The sequence below is a fragment of the Cyprinodon tularosa genome, unplaced genomic scaffold (genome assembly GCF_016077235.1).
Source record: "Cyprinodon tularosa strain WSP-4 unplaced genomic scaffold, ASM1607723v1 ctg323, whole genome shotgun sequence".
NCBI lineage: Eukaryota > Metazoa > Chordata > Actinopteri > Cyprinodontiformes > Cyprinodontidae > Cyprinodon > Cyprinodon tularosa.
The window spans coordinates 188,447-208,058 of NW_024039034.1; the positions used below are offsets into that span (position 1 = coordinate 188,447).

Consider the following 19,612-nt stretch of genomic DNA (forward strand, 5'->3'; position numbering starts at 1 on the left):
TATCTATCTATCTATCTATCTATCTATCTATCTATCTATCTATCTATCTATCTATCTATCTATCTATCTATCTATCTATCTATCTATCTATCTATATAGATATATATATATAGATATATATATATTTATATATATATATTTATATATATCTATATATATCTATATATATCTATATATATCTATCTATCTATCTATCTATCTATATATATATATATATATATATATATATATATATATATATATATATATATATATATATATATATATATATATATATATATATATATATATATGGTTGGTATACAGTAGCACAACAAAGCCTTTTTGTTTAGAAAGCATGCAAGCTGAAATGGACTTTAATGTCATAATTCTGACTTTATTCTGAGAATTCTGACTTTTTCTCAGAATTCTGACTTTAATATCAGAAATATGACTTTAATCTCAAAATTCTGACTTTATTCTCAGAATACTGACTCTTTTCTCAGAATTTCTGAGTTTAATATCAGAATTCTCACTTTTTTCCCATATTAACCTAAAATAAAATGTAAAAATCAGTAAACTTTTTTTTATGTTTTCACTGGCCCTAATCATCTTCCGTAACAATTAAATATCAACTCAGTGGAAAAAAACATCAAGATCACCAGAGAAGATGCCTACCTATCAGATAGCAAAAGGTTCCTAAAAGAAGATTTTTTTTTTTTTGCTAAATTAAACCAGGTGAAACTAAAACTTTGCCACTTGAGAAATTCTGGATAGAGCCTATTGTTGAACAAAAAAAAGTTTTAAATCTGAAATGCAAAATATTGATGTTTTTTTTTTCTTTGGTATATCTAGTGCTCTAAGAATGTTACTCTTTAATCTAAAGGCATGTTTTAGTCTCTATACTCCGGTTAGTGATTAATCAATTACTAAATGAATTGACGATTGTTTCAATAATCTGTTAATCACGATTATTCCAATAAATTGTTTCAGCGCTAAACCCCATAAGATTTTCTCTAAACACAACAAACAAAAACAACTCGCACAGAAGAAAATTGTTAATTTCAAAGACAGAACACTCAAACCAAAGCTGAGCGGCCTTGTTTATGCAGTGCAGTGCAGCAAGGACTGTTTAACACTCCTTCAATGGAGAAACCAAACAACAACTACGCAAACACATGTCACAGCACAGGAGAGCTAGCAGTTCTGGGCAAGATCCAGCTACACTTGCACTTCAATAGCTAAGGACACACCTTTGAATACAAAAACGTTCAGATCATGGTCGGAGAGGGCTGATGGTTAGAAAGAGGGATGAAGGAAGTCATCTTTGTTAAAAGAACCGTTTCAGCTCCCAATCATCTACAACTCTATCCTTGAACTCATTCCAAGAAGGTAACACAAACAGGGTGATCATTATTCAAATGGCCAAACACAAAACTCATAAAAATCAACCTCACCGACCAGGAGAACGATGGGTGGGTCATTGATTTGCATCTGACCTGGAATGTACTTTGCGTTGTAGGATATGCCTCTGGGTGTTTAACTACACCAGTGTTTCAAATATAGGTTGATCTGTATGAATAATCTGGTGAGAACCGACAGAACTGACAAAGGCTCCTGGAAGGTGTCGAAACATTTTTTGGAAAAACTGAGAGAAAGCCTGCTTGCTTCCAATTTAAGCCTGTTTTTAGATTATCTAGACAAGTATAGAACTAATTATTTTCCTGGTTTGGATAATGATGGCAAATGAATATAACATAGGCAAAATCTTTATATTTCTAGACTTTGTTCCCCATCCCATTGTGTTATATTTCGTTCTTCTTTCTCTCCCTTATGTCTTTTGAATCTGCTTCCTTGTGTCCTCCCACCTTCTCCTAAACCCTACCTTCTTTTCTTGTCCCTCCATTTTCCCCTCAGCCTGTCCTTTTTCAGTCTAATTTTCATCCATCCTTATGACTTTGTCCCCCAGCCTTATTCCTCCCTTTTAGGGGTCCTGTCTGTCCTTCCATGCTCTACATCCCTTCATTTTGTCATTCTTTCTCTTTTTTCTGACTTTCATTGGTGACCTTTCTTTAATTTTTGCATTATTCTTTTTAATGATTTGCAGGTTTACCTATTTAGATAAGATTTATTTAATAAATTTGCAATTTTTATTTGACCTTATATGACTTTGGATTACTTTAGACTATCAATTTTGCCACATAGCTCAAGAGATCTAAAAACAGTAATAATGTGGGTGCAGGATGAAGGGTATACAATGCAGTGTGTGTTACTAAGGATTGGGAAAGTGGATCTTTGCACTGGTGTCAAAGGTTTTTTGTTGTTGTTGTTTCTTTCCACACTTGATTACTTGTCCCTTCCATGTAGCTTTCAGATATCCTGTGTCCACTGGCTGCATGAGTGTGTGCCATGGTTTACTGGCCTTAAAAGAAACAAATTCTATGTCACAAGGCTCATTGTTTTACATCTAAAAAAATGAATTTATATGTTCTCTTACAAGTGGTCTATGAGTGACACCTAGTGGTCAAATAGGTAGTAACTGAATTCATTAATTCCAATTTTTTTAAACCAATTTCATGTGAATCTTTATGAGCAAACAAAGTTAATCTCTGTAATCAACAGCACATAAATAAATTCTTTAGTCACAGTTGATTGACATTTTGATTTAACGTTTAACTAACATATGATACTCTACACTGAACCCTTGGGGAGGAGAAGCTAACAGAGCCAGGGGAACATTGTGGGGTTAAGGTTTCTTGCTTAGGAGCACAGAGTCACAGTCTGGGATTTAAAATCCTCTCCAGGATTTAGGAGCTACTCCCTTAAGACTAGACCACCACTCCCCATTATACATTATTTCTTTTAGTGTTGTACTAAAGAAACAAAACAGGGATTCATAAAACTGTTAAAAGCTAATAAAGCTTGTTTAAAATGAATTAGCACAAACTCAGTTTAAGTGCAGGCTTTTTTCAAAGTGTAGTGTTGTATCATAAGTGCTACACTGATGTTCCCGTGTTGGGAACCTACAGTGTTTACCTTTCTGACTAGAGACACTGGGACTTCTTATCAGCAAGACCCTGACTGTCCAGGGCTGCTGGCGACTGGAGGAGGTCGGCTTGACTTCTTCTTTTCTGCCTGACTAATCTAAATATAGTTAAGCAGACTGATTTTTTTTTTTTTTTACAACATCTTATTGCATCACTCACTCTAGTTTTCTCCTCAAATCACTCACTGTATTTCCTATTGCATGTAAAATCTGGATCAGATATTTGAAATAGGTATTTCTGTTCTGCGTTACATTAGATGAACAAAATATGGCCATTTCATTTTTAAATAATATTCTTTAAGAACTTTAATTTTTCTTAAACAACATAAAAAAACGCACGCTTAAAGGTTCTAATCTTTATTTGTAGTTTTGTACAATTCTGCTATGCTATGATATTGCCATTTATGTGACCTGAATATTAATTTCAGCTTTTTTTTAATCATCTTTTAATTTTCATTCTTTGACAATAATTATTAGTTTATTATCATTATGCCAAATATATAATGATTATGGAAGCTTTTGTTTTTATCTTTCTTCTTCCTTTTATATTTCTATACAGTACATGGAGGAATGTTGTGTTGCTTTTTCTTCTATCCTCTGCTTTTTATTTCTATCTTCTAGGCTTATTTTATACTGACAGGTTATGTTGAAGGTAATTCCTGATTCTACAGGTCAGGGAGTAGTCTGTGGGGCTCTTGAAATCAAACCAAAAAATATGTTTCATTCCACCAGTGGGCCCTTAAGTCTTAAGGAGGAGTCAATGGGTTTAAGATAAGGCCAACACCATAAATTCATTATTTAACAAGGGAAGGATTACTGTATGTTTCAAAAAGGGAGACGACTTGCAGTAAAGTATCTTTATTTTTCTCTTATATCTTTGTTATAAAAAATAACCTTTTTCACAAAAATATTTATTAATCTTTACTTATGTAATATTATCATTTAGATCACTTCCTCCTTTAATGCTGCTCCTGATATTTCTTTACATCAGAGAAAAACCAGGGAGTCGTCTTTTCCAGTTCTTCATCTTTTCTCTAATTAGTAATAACATATCAATGTATTTGAAAGTAGTGGAAATCTATTCAGGGTGTATCCTGCCTTTGCCCATGGATTACTAGGATTCAGGAGGCACCAGTCTCCCTGTGACTCTGATGGATAAGCAAAATAAGATAAATGGATGCATGGATTTGATAGGCCAACTTTAATTCTTTGTTTGTTCTTTGATAGGTTTTATATACTTTTATTTCTTTATTACCTATTGGCAATGGCTGAACTACTCTGTGCATTTAACCTCTTTCTTTACCGTTCTTACAATATCACTGCAGTCACTTTTGACAGAACCTGACTAGTGGTCTTTCTCCCAACTATCTTATATAAATATGAACTGTACTGCTAGGTCTTCATTTGTGATTTGCTTTGCAAAGAAGTCTCTGCCAAATGCACAAAACATATACCCTAATAGAATCTGCACATTTGACCTGATGATGCTTCTGCTTTACATTATTTAAGCTTCTGTGCTGGGTGCCTTTTTGCTCTATTGGCAGGAAAAATATATACTGTTTTATATCATTAATGCAATATGTAAAAAGTTTCACAGAACAGCAGTTTGCAACCCACCTAAACAGTGTTATGGATACTTTGGCAGACAACACCTATAATCAGAAATGTGTTATACAGCAGCATATGACAGTTTTAAACATATTCCAACTGCAAGAACACACTGGGTGCTGCAAAAACCAAAGAGAAGCAAGGAACTATATTTGAACCATCTAGCACCATAGCAGGTTACTTTCCATTGCATCATCCTCACTCCAAAAATCTCCTCTTAACTCAAAAAGCACGAATCGCATTACATTACACAAACACTGTAAGTGCTGTGAGAAGAAAGTAGCTGGAATTGACACTTTTAAGGCCGCTGCTGTTGGTTCCATTGGAAAAAGAAAAACAAACTACCTACACTGCTCCTTAAATTTGGTCCCTAGCTTTGTAATTATTTTTTGTTAATGGCACAGGTTGGGTTTTTTGGATGGCAGTAACAATTAAAAACGCTTTTTCCTTCAGTAACACAATTCTAACAGATTTACTGTAAGTATTTATTGCCACCTTAAAGCTAGACGAGTTTTTAAGAACACTAATTGCAGCAACAAACTCCATCAATAGTCTACTTGGTGGCTGTCCTTTGTTTCAGGTGTCTGAAGAGTGAACTCTACTGCACAGATCATCATACTTATAGCAGTGCTGCAGGCCATCTGAGGAAGCACAGAGGGAACAGACGACACAGCAGACCAATCATTTTCCACACTCTACTTTAATCCCAGCTGTCTAGTTTATGTACAGTCAACTGTGGGAAAACCAGCATAAAAAGAGAATCCTATAACATACATGGTTATAGTTTATGGCGAACTGTAACTGATAAACCCAGAACCAAAATAAGGAAAATCACTATAACGTGTTAAATAAGTTGAATTTAACATTTTAGCGACATCTTTTGGGGAATTTTAGAAAGTAGAGAGATTTCCATTGAAATGTGTAATAGTTTAAAGGACAAGGCTATGTGGCATTACAAAGATATAAACTCATATGTTACAACAGAAACAATAAACTCACTTTAAAAACTGCAGTTCCCCTGTATTAGCTTTTACATTGTATAACTTTTGATCCGTTTTAAACAGGTTTGTTTTTTAATATTCATATGTTAGGCATAAGTTTAGTTGTGTAAAAAGTATTTACCTCCTTTTACTTTTTGACAAATCTAGATCATTACTAAAAATGTCAGTATGCAGCAAAACAACCTGAGCAAAAAGAAAATCACGCTTCTTTGCAGAAATGTTTAATGTAGCAATATTCGAGGACTTTGAGATTAAATTGTCAATTTGAGATCAAAGCATGGCTTTTAAATTGTGTTGGAGTTTAAGGCTTTGATTAGGTCACTTTAAAATCACCATCATTTATTAGAAGTAACAGCGTAGATGTAAAGACATATCTGCTGAGACTAATTGTTTTATTAGTGGATGATACACATCAAGATTAGCACAGTCAGGTTAGAGCTTTCTGTCGCTTCCTGAATGAATTGCTGATAAGATTTGTAGGGAATTTTGGGTAGAACTTTGTAACCATTCCCACACTGAACTACATAAAGAACTTTAGTCTTGACCTGATCTTGGATTTCTTTAAATCAAAGGAACATGTGTTGGTTCCTGAAATTTTTTTGCCTGCTTCCTGTTGTTAGACAGGTTCTACTAAGGGGATTTCTTGATAATATAGATGTGCATCATTTACATAAAAAAATGGCTCAATACACTTTACTTAGGAAGGTAGGAAATAATTTTTCCAAATAATGTCCAGTTCATTTGAATAACTTCTTTTCCCTTTATAAAAATCGACAGTCAAAATAAAATTTGGATTAACTTTAATGCACACTTTAATCTTAGCATTTGTTTGATAAACAGAAACATTTAGATACAAAAGAAAAACAGAGGAAACACGAAAACAGCTACTTTTATTTTTCAAATCTTAGCAACTCAAGCATTCATAAATAAATTAATTAAGTCAAATTAGGAGGTGGGCTCTCAATGTGGAGACAATTACAGCAGCTTTTTCTTGATGTCGGACATTTTCCACACTGAACAAATGCACTCAAGTCAAATGTTGGATTTGGATTCTTGTTTGAGACAATGCTACTGCAATAAAGAATATAGCGACTAAGAGGTTTTTAGCAGGTTGTAATGGGGTTGAAAATTCATGTGCAAAAGGCTTTTAGTTTCTTAACAGCAGTAAGGATTCAAATCTATACAAATCCTTCAGCTATTACTCTTGTTACTGTATTTATTTCCGAATTTTGATGGGCCTGGGTTAAGCGTTTACAGTTCGCCATGACTCAGAATACAAAGCTCACACACACAAACTCACCCAAACACACACTTTTATACACCTTTCTAACTTCGACGGTTTGTTTGATTGTGAACAAAATGCAGTAATTAATATTTATCACACAGTGTCGGTTGCTTTAAAATAAAACAACCAGAGGCTAACAAAGAAATTAACTGTTATTAGTTAGAAAATAAAAATCCAATTTTGAATAATAAAAAATTAATCATAACAGGCCATTTTTCAGTTAAATGTCTTGATGATACTGGTATAAAAATGAGTTCTGCTGTTTGTTTTTTATTTTTCTCCAACTCTCCATTTATATACTTTGAACAGTTAGAAGAAATAAAACCTAGTTTTCCCACTTATACACAACATCATACATTAATAGGCAACTAGAAAAAACAGTAAACACTGTCACATGTGAATAAAAAAACTTCTAGAAGATCAAAGTTACATTTGATAATTTTTACATCGCGGTACCTACGTTCTCCTAAACTTTGCAGACTCTTATTTATAGAAAACAACAAAAAAGCACAAAGTTCACATTTAGGACTCTTCAAAAAGAGCCGAGGAGCATCAAACAAACAATAGCTCCCTCCCTCTTTTTTCTTCTGCATTTTTTCTTATTACGAAGCTAGTTAATCACACGAGGCATGAGATTAAATATGCAACAGTTTGGAAACACCTCATGCAAACACACAAAATGTCGTCTCTGTCCTCAAGATGGAGCGACTCGGAAAGTAGACCACAAGGTTTTGTTACAAAACAGGTAAAATGCTGAGGAGAACTGCAGACTGAGCCAGTGCAGCACAGGAACCGGGGAAGCAGTCCTTTCTGGATGTCTTCAGCAAAAGGCCTCAAACTTTTGGTCCAGTTTATCAAAAAAATTGTAGACTTTAGCTGTGTTTTTTTTTTCAACAGGATTAGAAGGCAAAAAAAAAAATCTGGTATGTCTGTATTTTCTTTTTTTGCAACTTCACTTTTTTCTAACATGGAAACTATGAAAAGGAATCGCAGACCTGTATTTGGTCCCAGCCTGTGGCTCATGATCGGAATCAGATGGCACTTTCATCTTGAAACTTTTGAGCTGTGAGTTGACAGAAAGAGTTGCTACGCCTCCCGCCTATTTGAAAGGGGGTAAATATAGCCTGCCCAGGATTCAGCCCCTGCTGCTTTTCAAAAGTCATGTTTTCTCCAGTCGTCAAAATTGAAATAAAAATGTATGTTTGCCAAGTGCTTCTAAAGATTCAGTAAAAGTGGAGACTACAGCTGGGTGTGATTGTCTTTTCTATTGGGGATGTGTATACAGTAAGCATCATTTGAAACAAAGGAGAGCTGCTTTGAGCAATTCCTTTTTGCCGGTTGATTGGGTTTTAATAAATTCTGAATGTAATTTGCAATTAAAAATACACTGCCTTGCAAAAAGTGAACTTTCAAACATGTTTCATGACACAGCCAACAGAATATTTAATATAAATTTCCCATGATAGACCAACACAAAGGACAACTGTGAATGGAAGAAACCAATTTAGGGGAGGTACAGACAAGAAAAACAAACTGCACTTTTTAGATTTCATAAATACGCCTTTTTCTTTCCTTTCTCGGCTTTGGACTATTTTGTGCTCATCTGTCACGTAAAACAATAATGAAACTCATATTAACGTGTATTATTAATACTTTTGCAAGGGACTGTAGGTATGATATACTTCTGTCTTGAGTGGAAGACAAAATATTTAAGCAGGACTGCAAGATGAGCCTCTGTTGTCTGAAAATACTGCTGTTAAAAAGTGACCCTCTATCCACCCCTGTCTGTCAAGTAGACAGCATTACCTTTGTAAACATTGTTAAGATTCACATTAGTAAGAAGGACCTGTGTAAGTGTGCATGCATGTTATCTTGTCCCCATGCATCTGTAAGCTGAGAGCCTGTAAGTCATCGCATCACACTGTTAGTTGACATTCATAAAATACCGGTAAGGAGCAAGCCCAGACTTCCTTCGAGCATTCACTTTTCCATGTCATGACAAGATTCCCAGTTGCAGCAGGAAAACTAGATTTTAGAAAAGAAATGTCCGACATTCCTTGATCGGTAGTCACCATTGCAGGGTCCAGGTTGGAAGTCTGTTACGCAAACCGTCAGGCACCAAGAGCAGAAAAAAAAAGCTCCCTTAGACTTCAGGAGTTCTTCTTTTTTTTTTTTTTTCCTTTTTTGTAGTTTAACTTCGAAGTCTTTGGTCAGAAATATCTGCTTGACAGTCATCATGTAAATCTTAAACCAGAGGATTTCATTACTGTATCTTGAAGGTATTGGATTCAGTTTCAGCAGGATTTAAAATTCTTTCACAAAGCCTGAGAAAAAGCCAGTCTTAATCCGACCTCTTGGTGTTTTCTAACAACAAAACATCCACTCACAAAAAACTAAAAAAACTATTATAATATTGGCTCCTGACTGGGCTTCAAAAACATGAAATCAGTGTGGCTGAGAGATGCTGCAGTTATCACGGTTGGCCACATGATGTCAGCATTTCCCAAGGGACTCCGTCAGTGGACAGAGCCAAAGGATGTCATCTGATTGAGGATTTCAGAGTATTTGGAGCTAGAAATGAAGGGTGTGATCTATCCTCTGTCTACATGACTGTCTGTCTTAGAGGAGTGTTGGAGTGGTAAACGCAGTGATCGTTGGTAAGGCTGATCCTCTGAAGTGGCTTCTGGTTTTACTTTGACCTACAGAAAAGAGAAGAGAAAAACAGATTTACTTTTATGCAAAGTTATAGATAAAACGTATTCACTTCAACAGTGGTCAGTATAAACAAGATATTGTCAAATGCTGAGAACTTTTAAGCCTGCAAAGCAGAAAAAAAGCAGCATAATTGCAAAGATAGAAGGCTAACGGGTTTATGATGAGGTGCAATACAACTCATTTAGCTCAGTATTATCCTTGAGTTAGTAATTTGCTCTGACAAATAAGCTTAACAACATAATGTGGCTTGAAGGGAACATTAGAATCACTTGTGTCCCCTGTGTTCTGTGGGAGATAATAACACTCTAGAGGTCTTAACAATCTCATGGGTGCAGCGGATCTCTCAAGTGATTCCCATTTAAAATTAAGCATACATCAGAGAACATGCAGAATCACAGAGAGAGAGAGAGCTTCTCGAGTTTTTCCTGACTGCAGTTTGCATGTTTTTATAATAAGTGTCCACAGCCTCAAAAGAGGAAGTACTATAAGAAAACCTACCCTGAAATTACCACAAAACAAATTCACAATAGAGCTTATTTTCTTTAAATGGAAAAACACACTGCATATTTTTCAGGATTTAACTTGATAGAACATTACAAACAAAATACATATTTGTAATGGAGAAAATAAATAATACATGGGTTTTCTAACTTTTAACTGAGGCTTCTCTGCCTCTGCTGATGAAATCCATTCCACAACATGATGTAGCCACCAGTGTTTGATAGTGTGCATGTTGTTTGGAGTCTAAAGAACTAGATTGTAAACAACTAAACAGTATTTTGCATATAAAACGTTTTGTTTTCGGCTCATCCGACCAGACCACCTGCTAGTAAACTTAAAATGTAACTTCTTATGGATTTCTTACTTAATGAAACTTCCTCCCTCCATTAAGGCCAGTTAGCAGCCTAATTAGCTGTCCTGTTGACTGATTTTTAAGCCTCCAGAGTTACCATGGGCTTCCTGGTTGCAACTGACTAATGCACTTCTTTCCTTCATTGAATTCCCCAGAGTTTAGCTGGGTCGCCATGTTTTAGCAGATCTGCTGTCATGCCATGGTTTTTCCTTTTTCTGATGGATTTAGCTGCTATCATCGAAATGCTCACAATATTGTTTCAGTTTGAAACCTAAAGCAATCAGTTACATGGACTCCACATCGGAGTAAGGGAACATTCATGTAAAGCAAGCCACATTTTAAGTAAAAAAACACACAAAAAAACAAACAAACAAGGAATTTATTAGATTTTTTTTAAAGTATATAATACTTTAGATAGCTATATATTATTGAGTTTTTATTAACACGTCATTAGCTACATGTGTTTATCTTCTCAGCTGATGGCTGACTGTGTGATATTTTTAAAGTATTATCATAAATAGCCTCTTAGGATACTTGTTGGTATCCATCCATCCACTCCCCCTTATTCCGTCAAGGAATGGGCATAAGGTAGGGTACAGTACACCCTGGAAAGCTCTCTAGTCTGAAAAACAACCCTCCAAACATACCCTCACACCTAAGGACAATTTAGAGATGCCAATTAACCTAACAGTCATGTTTTGGACTATAGGAGGAAGCCAGAGTACTCCATGCAGAAAGACCCCGGGGACAAGAATTGAAACGGGAACCTCCATGCTGCAAGGTAACAGTGCTGCACCCATGCAAAGTTAAAAACAAACATTTAGCCAAAGTATAGGTCAAAACCCTAACCCTATCTTTCTTCGCTGTAACTGTACATTCATTTATGCTTATTAACTTTGAAACAAATTTTCATGAATGCTAACACAGTCTGAACACAGTGGCTCAATATTCATAGTTGAAATCCTACTAAATGGTAGCACTAGTTTCAGAGTAAATAAAAACATCAATTGCTCCTGAAATGCAGTTGTAGTTACATTTACATTTCAGCAGATGGCATAGTTCGACATTTTTAAAGGATACATTCTGGGCATATGAGAAACAGAGGGCTACAGATTTATTTTAATACACCACAAAAATGTTTTTAGCACTATCGAGATATTTGATTTTAAAAATAAATTCCATGCCTAATGCTGAATGGAACATGCACTGAACAGATCATACCAAATAACTTATATTGCTTTTCTATCCATGTTGAAAACCCAGATTTGGATGTTCATATACTGGTACATTGTCTCAGATTTTGAAATGTGAAAGAGGAAGAGCTGGAAGAAAACTTGGAACCTTTGGTTTCCAAGATGACAGCTCCCTTTCGGAGTGTTGTTAAACAGATCATACCAAATAACTTAAAAACAAAACAAAGCATTTTATTTTAGAGAAGCAGCATTGCTGTCAAACAATGAATTGCAGAGCCTTGACAGAAAAATCAACAAATAAATCATACAGGGGCAGATGTGGACCAAATTTACCAAAAAAATAAACTTAATATGACTGAAGCTAAAAAAAATTTATTCTAAAACATTATTAAAATAATACCCTAAGAATCAAACATTAAATTAGTCCAAGGCACCAATCATTTGTAGTTTCTGTTCCAGTGTGTATTATTTACTTATGATAAATGTATTCTTTTTTATATCTTTGGTATAGGGGTCATGACAGGGACCAGGACCAGTTCTACAGGGGCACTGGCCCCTGCTGGCCCCTGTCGAAAACTGTACATGAAATCATATAAAAATAAATGTGGCCCAGAAATACTGCTGCAAAAAAAAAAAAAAAAAAATATATATATATATATATATATAAAATTAACTATTGAAACAAAGCTTATAGTTAAGTGGGTCGCACTAAATTTAACATAAAATAATATTCCATGGCTACTGCGGTCTCAGAATTATTCAACCCCTTCATGACAAGCATATTTAGCAATTTGTGGAACAGCCTTCAGCTGTTCTAACCTGCTGCAAACATGAATTATAGCCAGAGACAAGGTTCTGGCCGTCATCCTGAGGAATTTTAACCTACTTTTATGGTGAAGTCCTCCAGGGTGTTCATTTTCTTGGGTTTGCATTCAGCTGCCATCTATTTTAAATCCCAACAAGGACTTTCAATATAGTTCAATACTATTACAGAGTCTCTATTTCTTCCTCTACTTCTTCTAAAACCTAGCCACGGTGGACTTTGTGGTATGGCTAACGTCCCTGTCCAGGCTTCTTATTTCAAGCCCACCATATTTAAATAATGAGGCCATTGAATGGTTGCATCAGGAGTTTGTGCAAACCTAAACTGCAAAGAGGATTGAATTATTTATAGGTGTAACTGTAGGTGTCATGTGTTTTTTTTTCCTCATCTTATGTTACAGTGGCTAACAAGCAGGTAATGTCAGCCATTTGAATAAAATGATATTTCTTTAGAGATGCTGACTGTTGTATTAGCTTAATGTGTCATGGTTGTGTGTCTGTGTGGATCTGCAGCACAGAGCGATACCTTTGGGATGGGACGGTTGATGCTATTTTATTGCTCCCTCTGGCCAGAGGCAATAAACAGCAAACAGAGGGGAGGACGGCTGGAGAACAATGTTAGCATATTGATGATGCTCGTGGATGAGAGCGCGCGTCTAAGGGTTGGTGCGCGTGGATTAACATGTTTATAAGCAAAAGCTGTCTATCAGCACAAATACTGTCTGGATGTCTGTGTGCGCAGTGATGAGTGTGTGCACAATGTTTGTGCATAGATATTTGTATTTGAAGCTCAGCTGGGTTGTGTTTGTGTTCGAAGCCATTATTTAGAGGCCTGGTGATTTATGATCTGGGTTATGGTTTCCACAGGGGATATATAAAACTACAGAATAGTCCTTTATTGCTTTCTTCTTTGTTTAGTCCAACGTATCATCCATCACTCCGTTTCTCTGGTCCTCTTCTCCTCTTTTGCTTCATCCACCCTGCACTCTACGCCTCTTCATCTGCCTCTGATTTGCTCTAGTCCTTGCTTAATACAAACTGGTATTGATAATCTGCCTGCTGCATATCAGCCAAATCACCATTATTTCATCACCTTCTTTGGTACAATGCAGTAGCTTTATCTGTATGGCTCAGAGCTTCCTGTAAGGCAGTTAGACTTTGAGATTGATGTTGACTTTGTGCCATTTTTGAAACATCCTTTTGGCTTTCAGTCCAATAAATGGTGAAAGGACCTTAAGGAAACTTAAAGCAACTCTTGAAATTTCAAATAAGCACACATCTGCTGCAACAAAGTTGACCTCATAGAAATACATTTATCCTCCTTCCTGCCTCAATGGGTGCAGAAGTAAAGATCTAATTATGAAAAGTAGCTTCAGAAAAAAATAATTAAGGATTTGGTGTTTTTAATTAAACCTGCCAGCTTCATTTAAAGTGACTGTGTGAAGCGATGAAAGCAATGACCATGATCTGTTTCCCTCCTACACTCATACTAGGGCAATAGGTTTTTGTTACATTATATACAGCTTAGATGAACAAAGATCAACTGAATAGGTGACTCATAGCAGAAGTACAATTCTTAATTTGTTATAGTCAAAGAAAACTGAATCAAAAACTGAAACTAAATGGAACCAAGTCCATGTCATAATCCTATCGATAATTAGGGGTTAAAAGTTATCTCTATCTGCGCTGACCAAACTTCTTTAGAAGACCAGCTAATCAAGATAATACCTGGAAAGACTTGCAGATGGAATTGTTGTGAAAAGTTTTTCAGGTCTATTTCAATTGAAAAGTCAACATTTACATCTGTATTTTACTTTAAAATAATTTCCATAAAAATAAAGAAAATGCACCAGTGTTTCTGGTTGTAACTTGATGCAATTTAGATCGAATTCAGAAAGGCCAAACAGGATAAACTACACACACACATACTGGCTTCATATTAGATGCTTTATGGTGAAAATGAATTATTTTCAAACTGATATCTGAGCAATAACCATAAAAATCTTTTTAGAGATTTTGATTTTTGATTGCCAGACATGGAGACTGCAATGTCTAGCATTGTTCCAGTAAACATTGGAGTTTGTTGGATTTAATTCTATGGAATCTGAAAGCTTTTCGTGTTTCTATGCAGTCTCTGATATGGCATGGCGGATTGTTCTGCAGCGGGTGGCCTCTATAATAGAGAGCTGTTGCTACGGCCATATGCTTTCTACTGAAGTAGTCTTTATGCGGGTGGTATTTATCAAAACAACATCCAAATGAATGCAGACATTCAAGGTCTTACAGAAGAACTTTGTACTGAAGCAAGAAAATCAATGTTATACACTTTACCAGTTGGTGGTTTTATTGATGTAGCTGACCGGTGCATGATATTTTCCTCCCCCTCTGTATGGGTGTAATATTTTAGAGCCAAATGTAACAAAAATGACGGCGAGCAAGCAGAACCCAATCTTACTCACATGTACATAGGCTGTAGCTGAAGGTGGGAGGTCTTCTGGGGTCCCTGGTAACCATAAGAGTCAAATCCTCCTATAAAATCAACTGCAGAGACACAAAAAACCACAAACAATGTTAGTTAGAGATTTTATGTTGGCCTACAATGGATGAATCATTTTTTTAAGCTTCACACACCCACAGAAGTGTTTGTCGGTACATCTTGTACCCTTTTAAATGCCTCCCAGAGAAAATTTGGCTTCACATGAATGAAAACACTTTGATGCAAATCTAATTCCATTTTTAAGAGGAAGAATGAAAATTATGGAGCAATATATTTATACCCAGGGAGTGCATTTAACTCCTAAATTAACCAGGATTGCTCCACAGACTCCTGAGCAGAGCAGCTGCCAGCAGGTGGGTCCTCTCTTCAGTCTAAAGCGAAGAGTCCAGACTTTTGAAAAGAGGAAGCATTTTTTTTTCTTTTCTCACTTTTTCTTTGAAGTTGTAGAGCTCCATAAAAGAGTAGTTTCATGTCTTGATCAGTGGGGCACTTTCTCATTTATTCAGCAAGGTTTCGTAACATCAAGTACAATATGAATTTGCATGTCAGTGCGGAGATGAAAAGTAGGTGTCATTTTTTCATCAATCTGCACTAAAACCGGAAAATAAGCCTCAAAATGGAGGATGAGGCAAGAAGGAGGCACAGAGAGGTGCTTTCATTCCAGAAACAAGCATGAATGGCAATGTTGGAAGGAGTGTGCTACCGAATGTTGAGATAAATAAACCTCATTGCAGCAGGTTTTTGTTGCTATATATTGAGTTCAGTCTGTTACACAAAAATGTATGCTATCTTCCCAATTTATCAGTAAGAAGAGTAATATTTAAATCATTCATACACATGGAAGTGTTTCTAATCGAAAGTGAGAAAAAGATCCCTCAGAGAATTTTTTCAACATTTTTTTTTAAATAATTACACCTGGAAAATTATACTCTTTCATAATTAATCAGTTTAAATCTTTCTTATAATTTGTCTAAAGCCCTTGTATGTTTTCACTGTTAGTGTGTTGACATAACTTTGGTGCTAACATCAATCATCACTATAGTATTTGTTTCTCCATAAGAGTAAAGGAACCTAGCTAAAAATACTTTCAGCATGAAGAAAAATGCAGGTAAAATTAAAACTTTACATAAACCTAAACCTGTCGGGAGAATGAATACGTCTGGTATATATGTCTGTAATACGGCTTACAGAATAAGGCAGACTTGTGAAAGCCAAGTGGCAAAGTTGATTTTCCCAACATTAAAAGTGTTTTCTAGTTGTTGTTTTTTTTTTTTAAGACACAGAGAAAGAAAGCAAACCTTATAAAGGTGGAGATAACTAAAGCCCACAGAAAGGTTATATATGAGGCTGAACTACAGCATGTGCTGACTGATTCAAGTATGTCCTTTAACTCAGTTCAAGGCCTAATTATTTCTCATTATTAATAACTGACTGAAGCAGGAAACTTTTACCTGCAAGGAAAAACAGGATTACATTTACAGCAGTCATTGAACTAATCAATACCAGTACGTCTGTACAAATCAGTAGACCACAGTGAAAATCCAGGGAAAGTTCTAGATTAATGCAGGTTAGATAAAGATTTGTTAAATCAACATCTTTACCAATTCCAAGATCATGTGCATTACAAGTTGTTAATATTTTTCACATTTTTTCCCCGATATCGGGGATGATCTTGGCACTAATGACTGGCTTAATTACTAACTCCATTCACCTGTCAACCTCTGCCTGGTTTCTCATCATTGCTCGTCTGATAAACTTGCTCCTGCCTCTATTTAAGGTGCTTGCATCCAGTTATCAAGGTTAGATTATTCTTTTTCTCTCTAGCCAGTGGTGAGAGTGTTTTTAGGGTTCCTTGGTGTTTCTGATGTTCTGATCCTTACCTGTTCTGCCACTCAACCTCTGAGCCTGCCTGTTCCTGTTCTGATCCGTTTGTCTGACCTGGCTTCGGACTTCTGCATGTTCTCTGGGGCTGCTGCATCTGCAGCACCCTGAGCGGTGCCTGCCGCATCTCGTTGGAAGCCCACAGGATGGATCGTACCTTGTTCTCTGGGCACAGATTGAACTGTTTAACCAGGTTAGTGACTGAAGTTTATAATCTTCCACTGTTAGATATACATGGTCACTAACCTGTGTTTTCCCTCTCCTGAGTTTTCCTGCCTCAGACCCTAGCTGCTGCTACTGCAGCTCTGCAGCCTGTTTATCTGAATAAACGCTTTTTGAGTAATCCCACTGTCTGTGTTGCCTCATTACTATGTCCTCTGTTCTGAGCCTTGACAATGTCAGTAGCAAAGCTGTAAACGGACCCAGGAACAACTGAGGCTCTGGTCTACCATGAAACAACTGGAACACGAAGGTCAGGGTACATTGTGTTGGCCTAAAACTGTCATCCAGCTGCATAGCAGCTGATTGGATTAAGTAATCAGTTACCAAGACATGTGCCACTTGGAAGCAGCAACAGTGCAATCAGTCTAAGCACACATCAGAAGTGGTTTTGGAATGGATGAAACAGGATAAAACTGAGCTAACACAAATTAATTTCCCAAAGCTCTTGCTTTAACTCTGTCACAGGTTTGTGCTTCACATTTTAAAGCAGTCTGTAGAAAAAAAACAACCTTTATTTAAAACTAGTATAATGAAAAGAGAGGTCAAATCTCCTGCAGGATAAATGGCAGAAGATTGCTGATGTTTATAAAAGACATACAGCTCGCTAGCAGACATTTAACCAAATATAGACAGGCTAATATGAAGACTGTGTGTTTAAGCATTAAAAAAAATACTATAAATTTGGGATTTCTTGATCAAAAGCTCAAAAAGAAAATCACCATTTAACTATTTTGCGTTAACAAACCATCATATGAGGAAAAACTACGCATATCTATATATACTGTAAGTGTTTGTCAGAGATTCATTATCAATTAAACACTTCATAACTTGAGTTTCCAACTTTAATACCTAATAGTATTGTGTAATGTGTTGTGTAATGTGTTTTTACTTGTTTAAGTGTTATTTTTCATTTGTAAACTTGATTTCATTGTCTTGCACAACAGCAACATTCAGGTTAACTTTATCCCTATTTTAACATCTATAGCTGGAGCTAATTGAGACTGACCTGTTGAATGATGCGAATCCTTTAACCTTGCTTAATTCCTTGTTTTTCTGGAGAAGCTTGGGTGTACAGGGTAAGACTTTCCTGCTGATTCATACTGCAGTCAAATTGTCTGCAGAGTTTCATCCTCTAAACATTAGAGGAAATGGAGCCTCTAAACCTGTCAGTGCGCTGCCTGTCAATCTTTTAAGACCCAATTTAAGCTTCAGATAAGCTATTCATATGGGTCTGGATTGCCCCATTCTCCCTAGAATCTGAGAAAATTGGATGGGAGCTGCAAAAAGATTAAGATTTCCATTAAAAAAATAAAATAAAATAGCTATCCTCATTAAATTTTCTGTGTTTTCTTAACACCAAAGTGTTCTATATTACTCTGTTCACAGACTGATGTTTTGAATATAACCTTAATTACCTGTGCTGTTTTGTTTACTTCTGTGTTTGATAGAAATCTTCAGAGGAGCGATAGGACTTGCTGTAATGAATAGTATTGCACACTTTTACCTGCACACATCCATACACAGACATACAATAATTATCAGAGTAATTAACTTTCTCAGCAAATTAAAGCCTTCATCTGTCCTTAGTGAGTATTAGCTTCTTCACCCAAGGCACATTTACCCACAAAGCCTGCTGATTAGTGTTTATTCTTCCACACCACATTATCACGGCGCTTTTTCACCAGCTGCATTCCACCAGCCGTGCAAGACTTCAGGCTCAGCAACAAGGAGATTACCACGGATATCAAAATCATTCTGGAGAAATTTATGTGTTACAAGCAAGTGATGATTGTGATACTTTTTAATTCTTACTAAGCCTTAATTACAATTTATTTCAGCATCAATGATGATCAATTAGGAGGTTTTTGATGTCCTAAACTGCCCATTGTTACAATACAGGATCCAAAAACATATCATTCGAAGACAATCTAATCATAAAGCTGCATTATATGAGATTCTGCAAAACCAAGGCTATTGAAAATACGATTTTATGATGCTATAATATGTTTACTTAACTTTCTTTAAGAAGCAGCGACCAATAACTGGCCTGCAGACCTCAGAAATGTGTATCAGTTATGATTGACACCTGGAAGTAGAAACTTGATGGATATAGAAATACTTTACTACTTGATTGCAGACTGCAATAAGATAAAATTGATATTGATCATTATTTCAAGTTTTTTAGCCAACACTGAATTTAAATAGATGCAAATTTTAAACAGCCTTACTTCCAAACCACTAAACAGTGAAATGTTCATATTAATTCAGACACTTCCCTCAAACGGTCTTATCAGCGGTTGATTTTGGGCTGTAAAAGATTCTCTTTAGGGATGCAAAACAAGCAGATATGTGGGACTGATAGCTAGGGGGCAAAACATAACAATTAAGGAAAGGCCAAACACAACAACTGTTAGATATGAATTATTTAGACATGTAGACAAAAGCTAATGTGGCATTTTTGGTATATTGCCATCAACTAGCTTATTAAAATCCAGGGTTACAAAACCTTT

The 19,612-nt window shown here is 35.9% G+C and overlaps 1 protein-coding gene across 2 annotated transcripts in view; it reads right to left on the minus strand.

Moving 5' to 3' along the window:
* Window positions 1–5,314: 5,314 nt before the first annotated feature.
* The window catches only part of nkain2 (sodium/potassium transporting ATPase interacting 2), a 134,660-nt gene continuing 120,362 nt past the window's right edge, over window positions 5,315–19,612 (minus strand). For both annotated transcript variants that reach the window (XM_038293261.1, XM_038293260.1), the window contains 2 exons: window positions 14,962–15,043; window positions 5,315–9,618 (listed from right to left, as the gene is read on the minus strand). In XM_038293261.1, coding sequence (XP_038149189.1) covers window positions 9,609–9,618; window positions 14,962–15,043 — 92 coding nt within the window. In that variant the 3' untranslated portion in view covers window positions 5,315–9,608. The remainder of the gene's footprint in view (window positions 9,619–14,961; window positions 15,044–19,612) is intronic.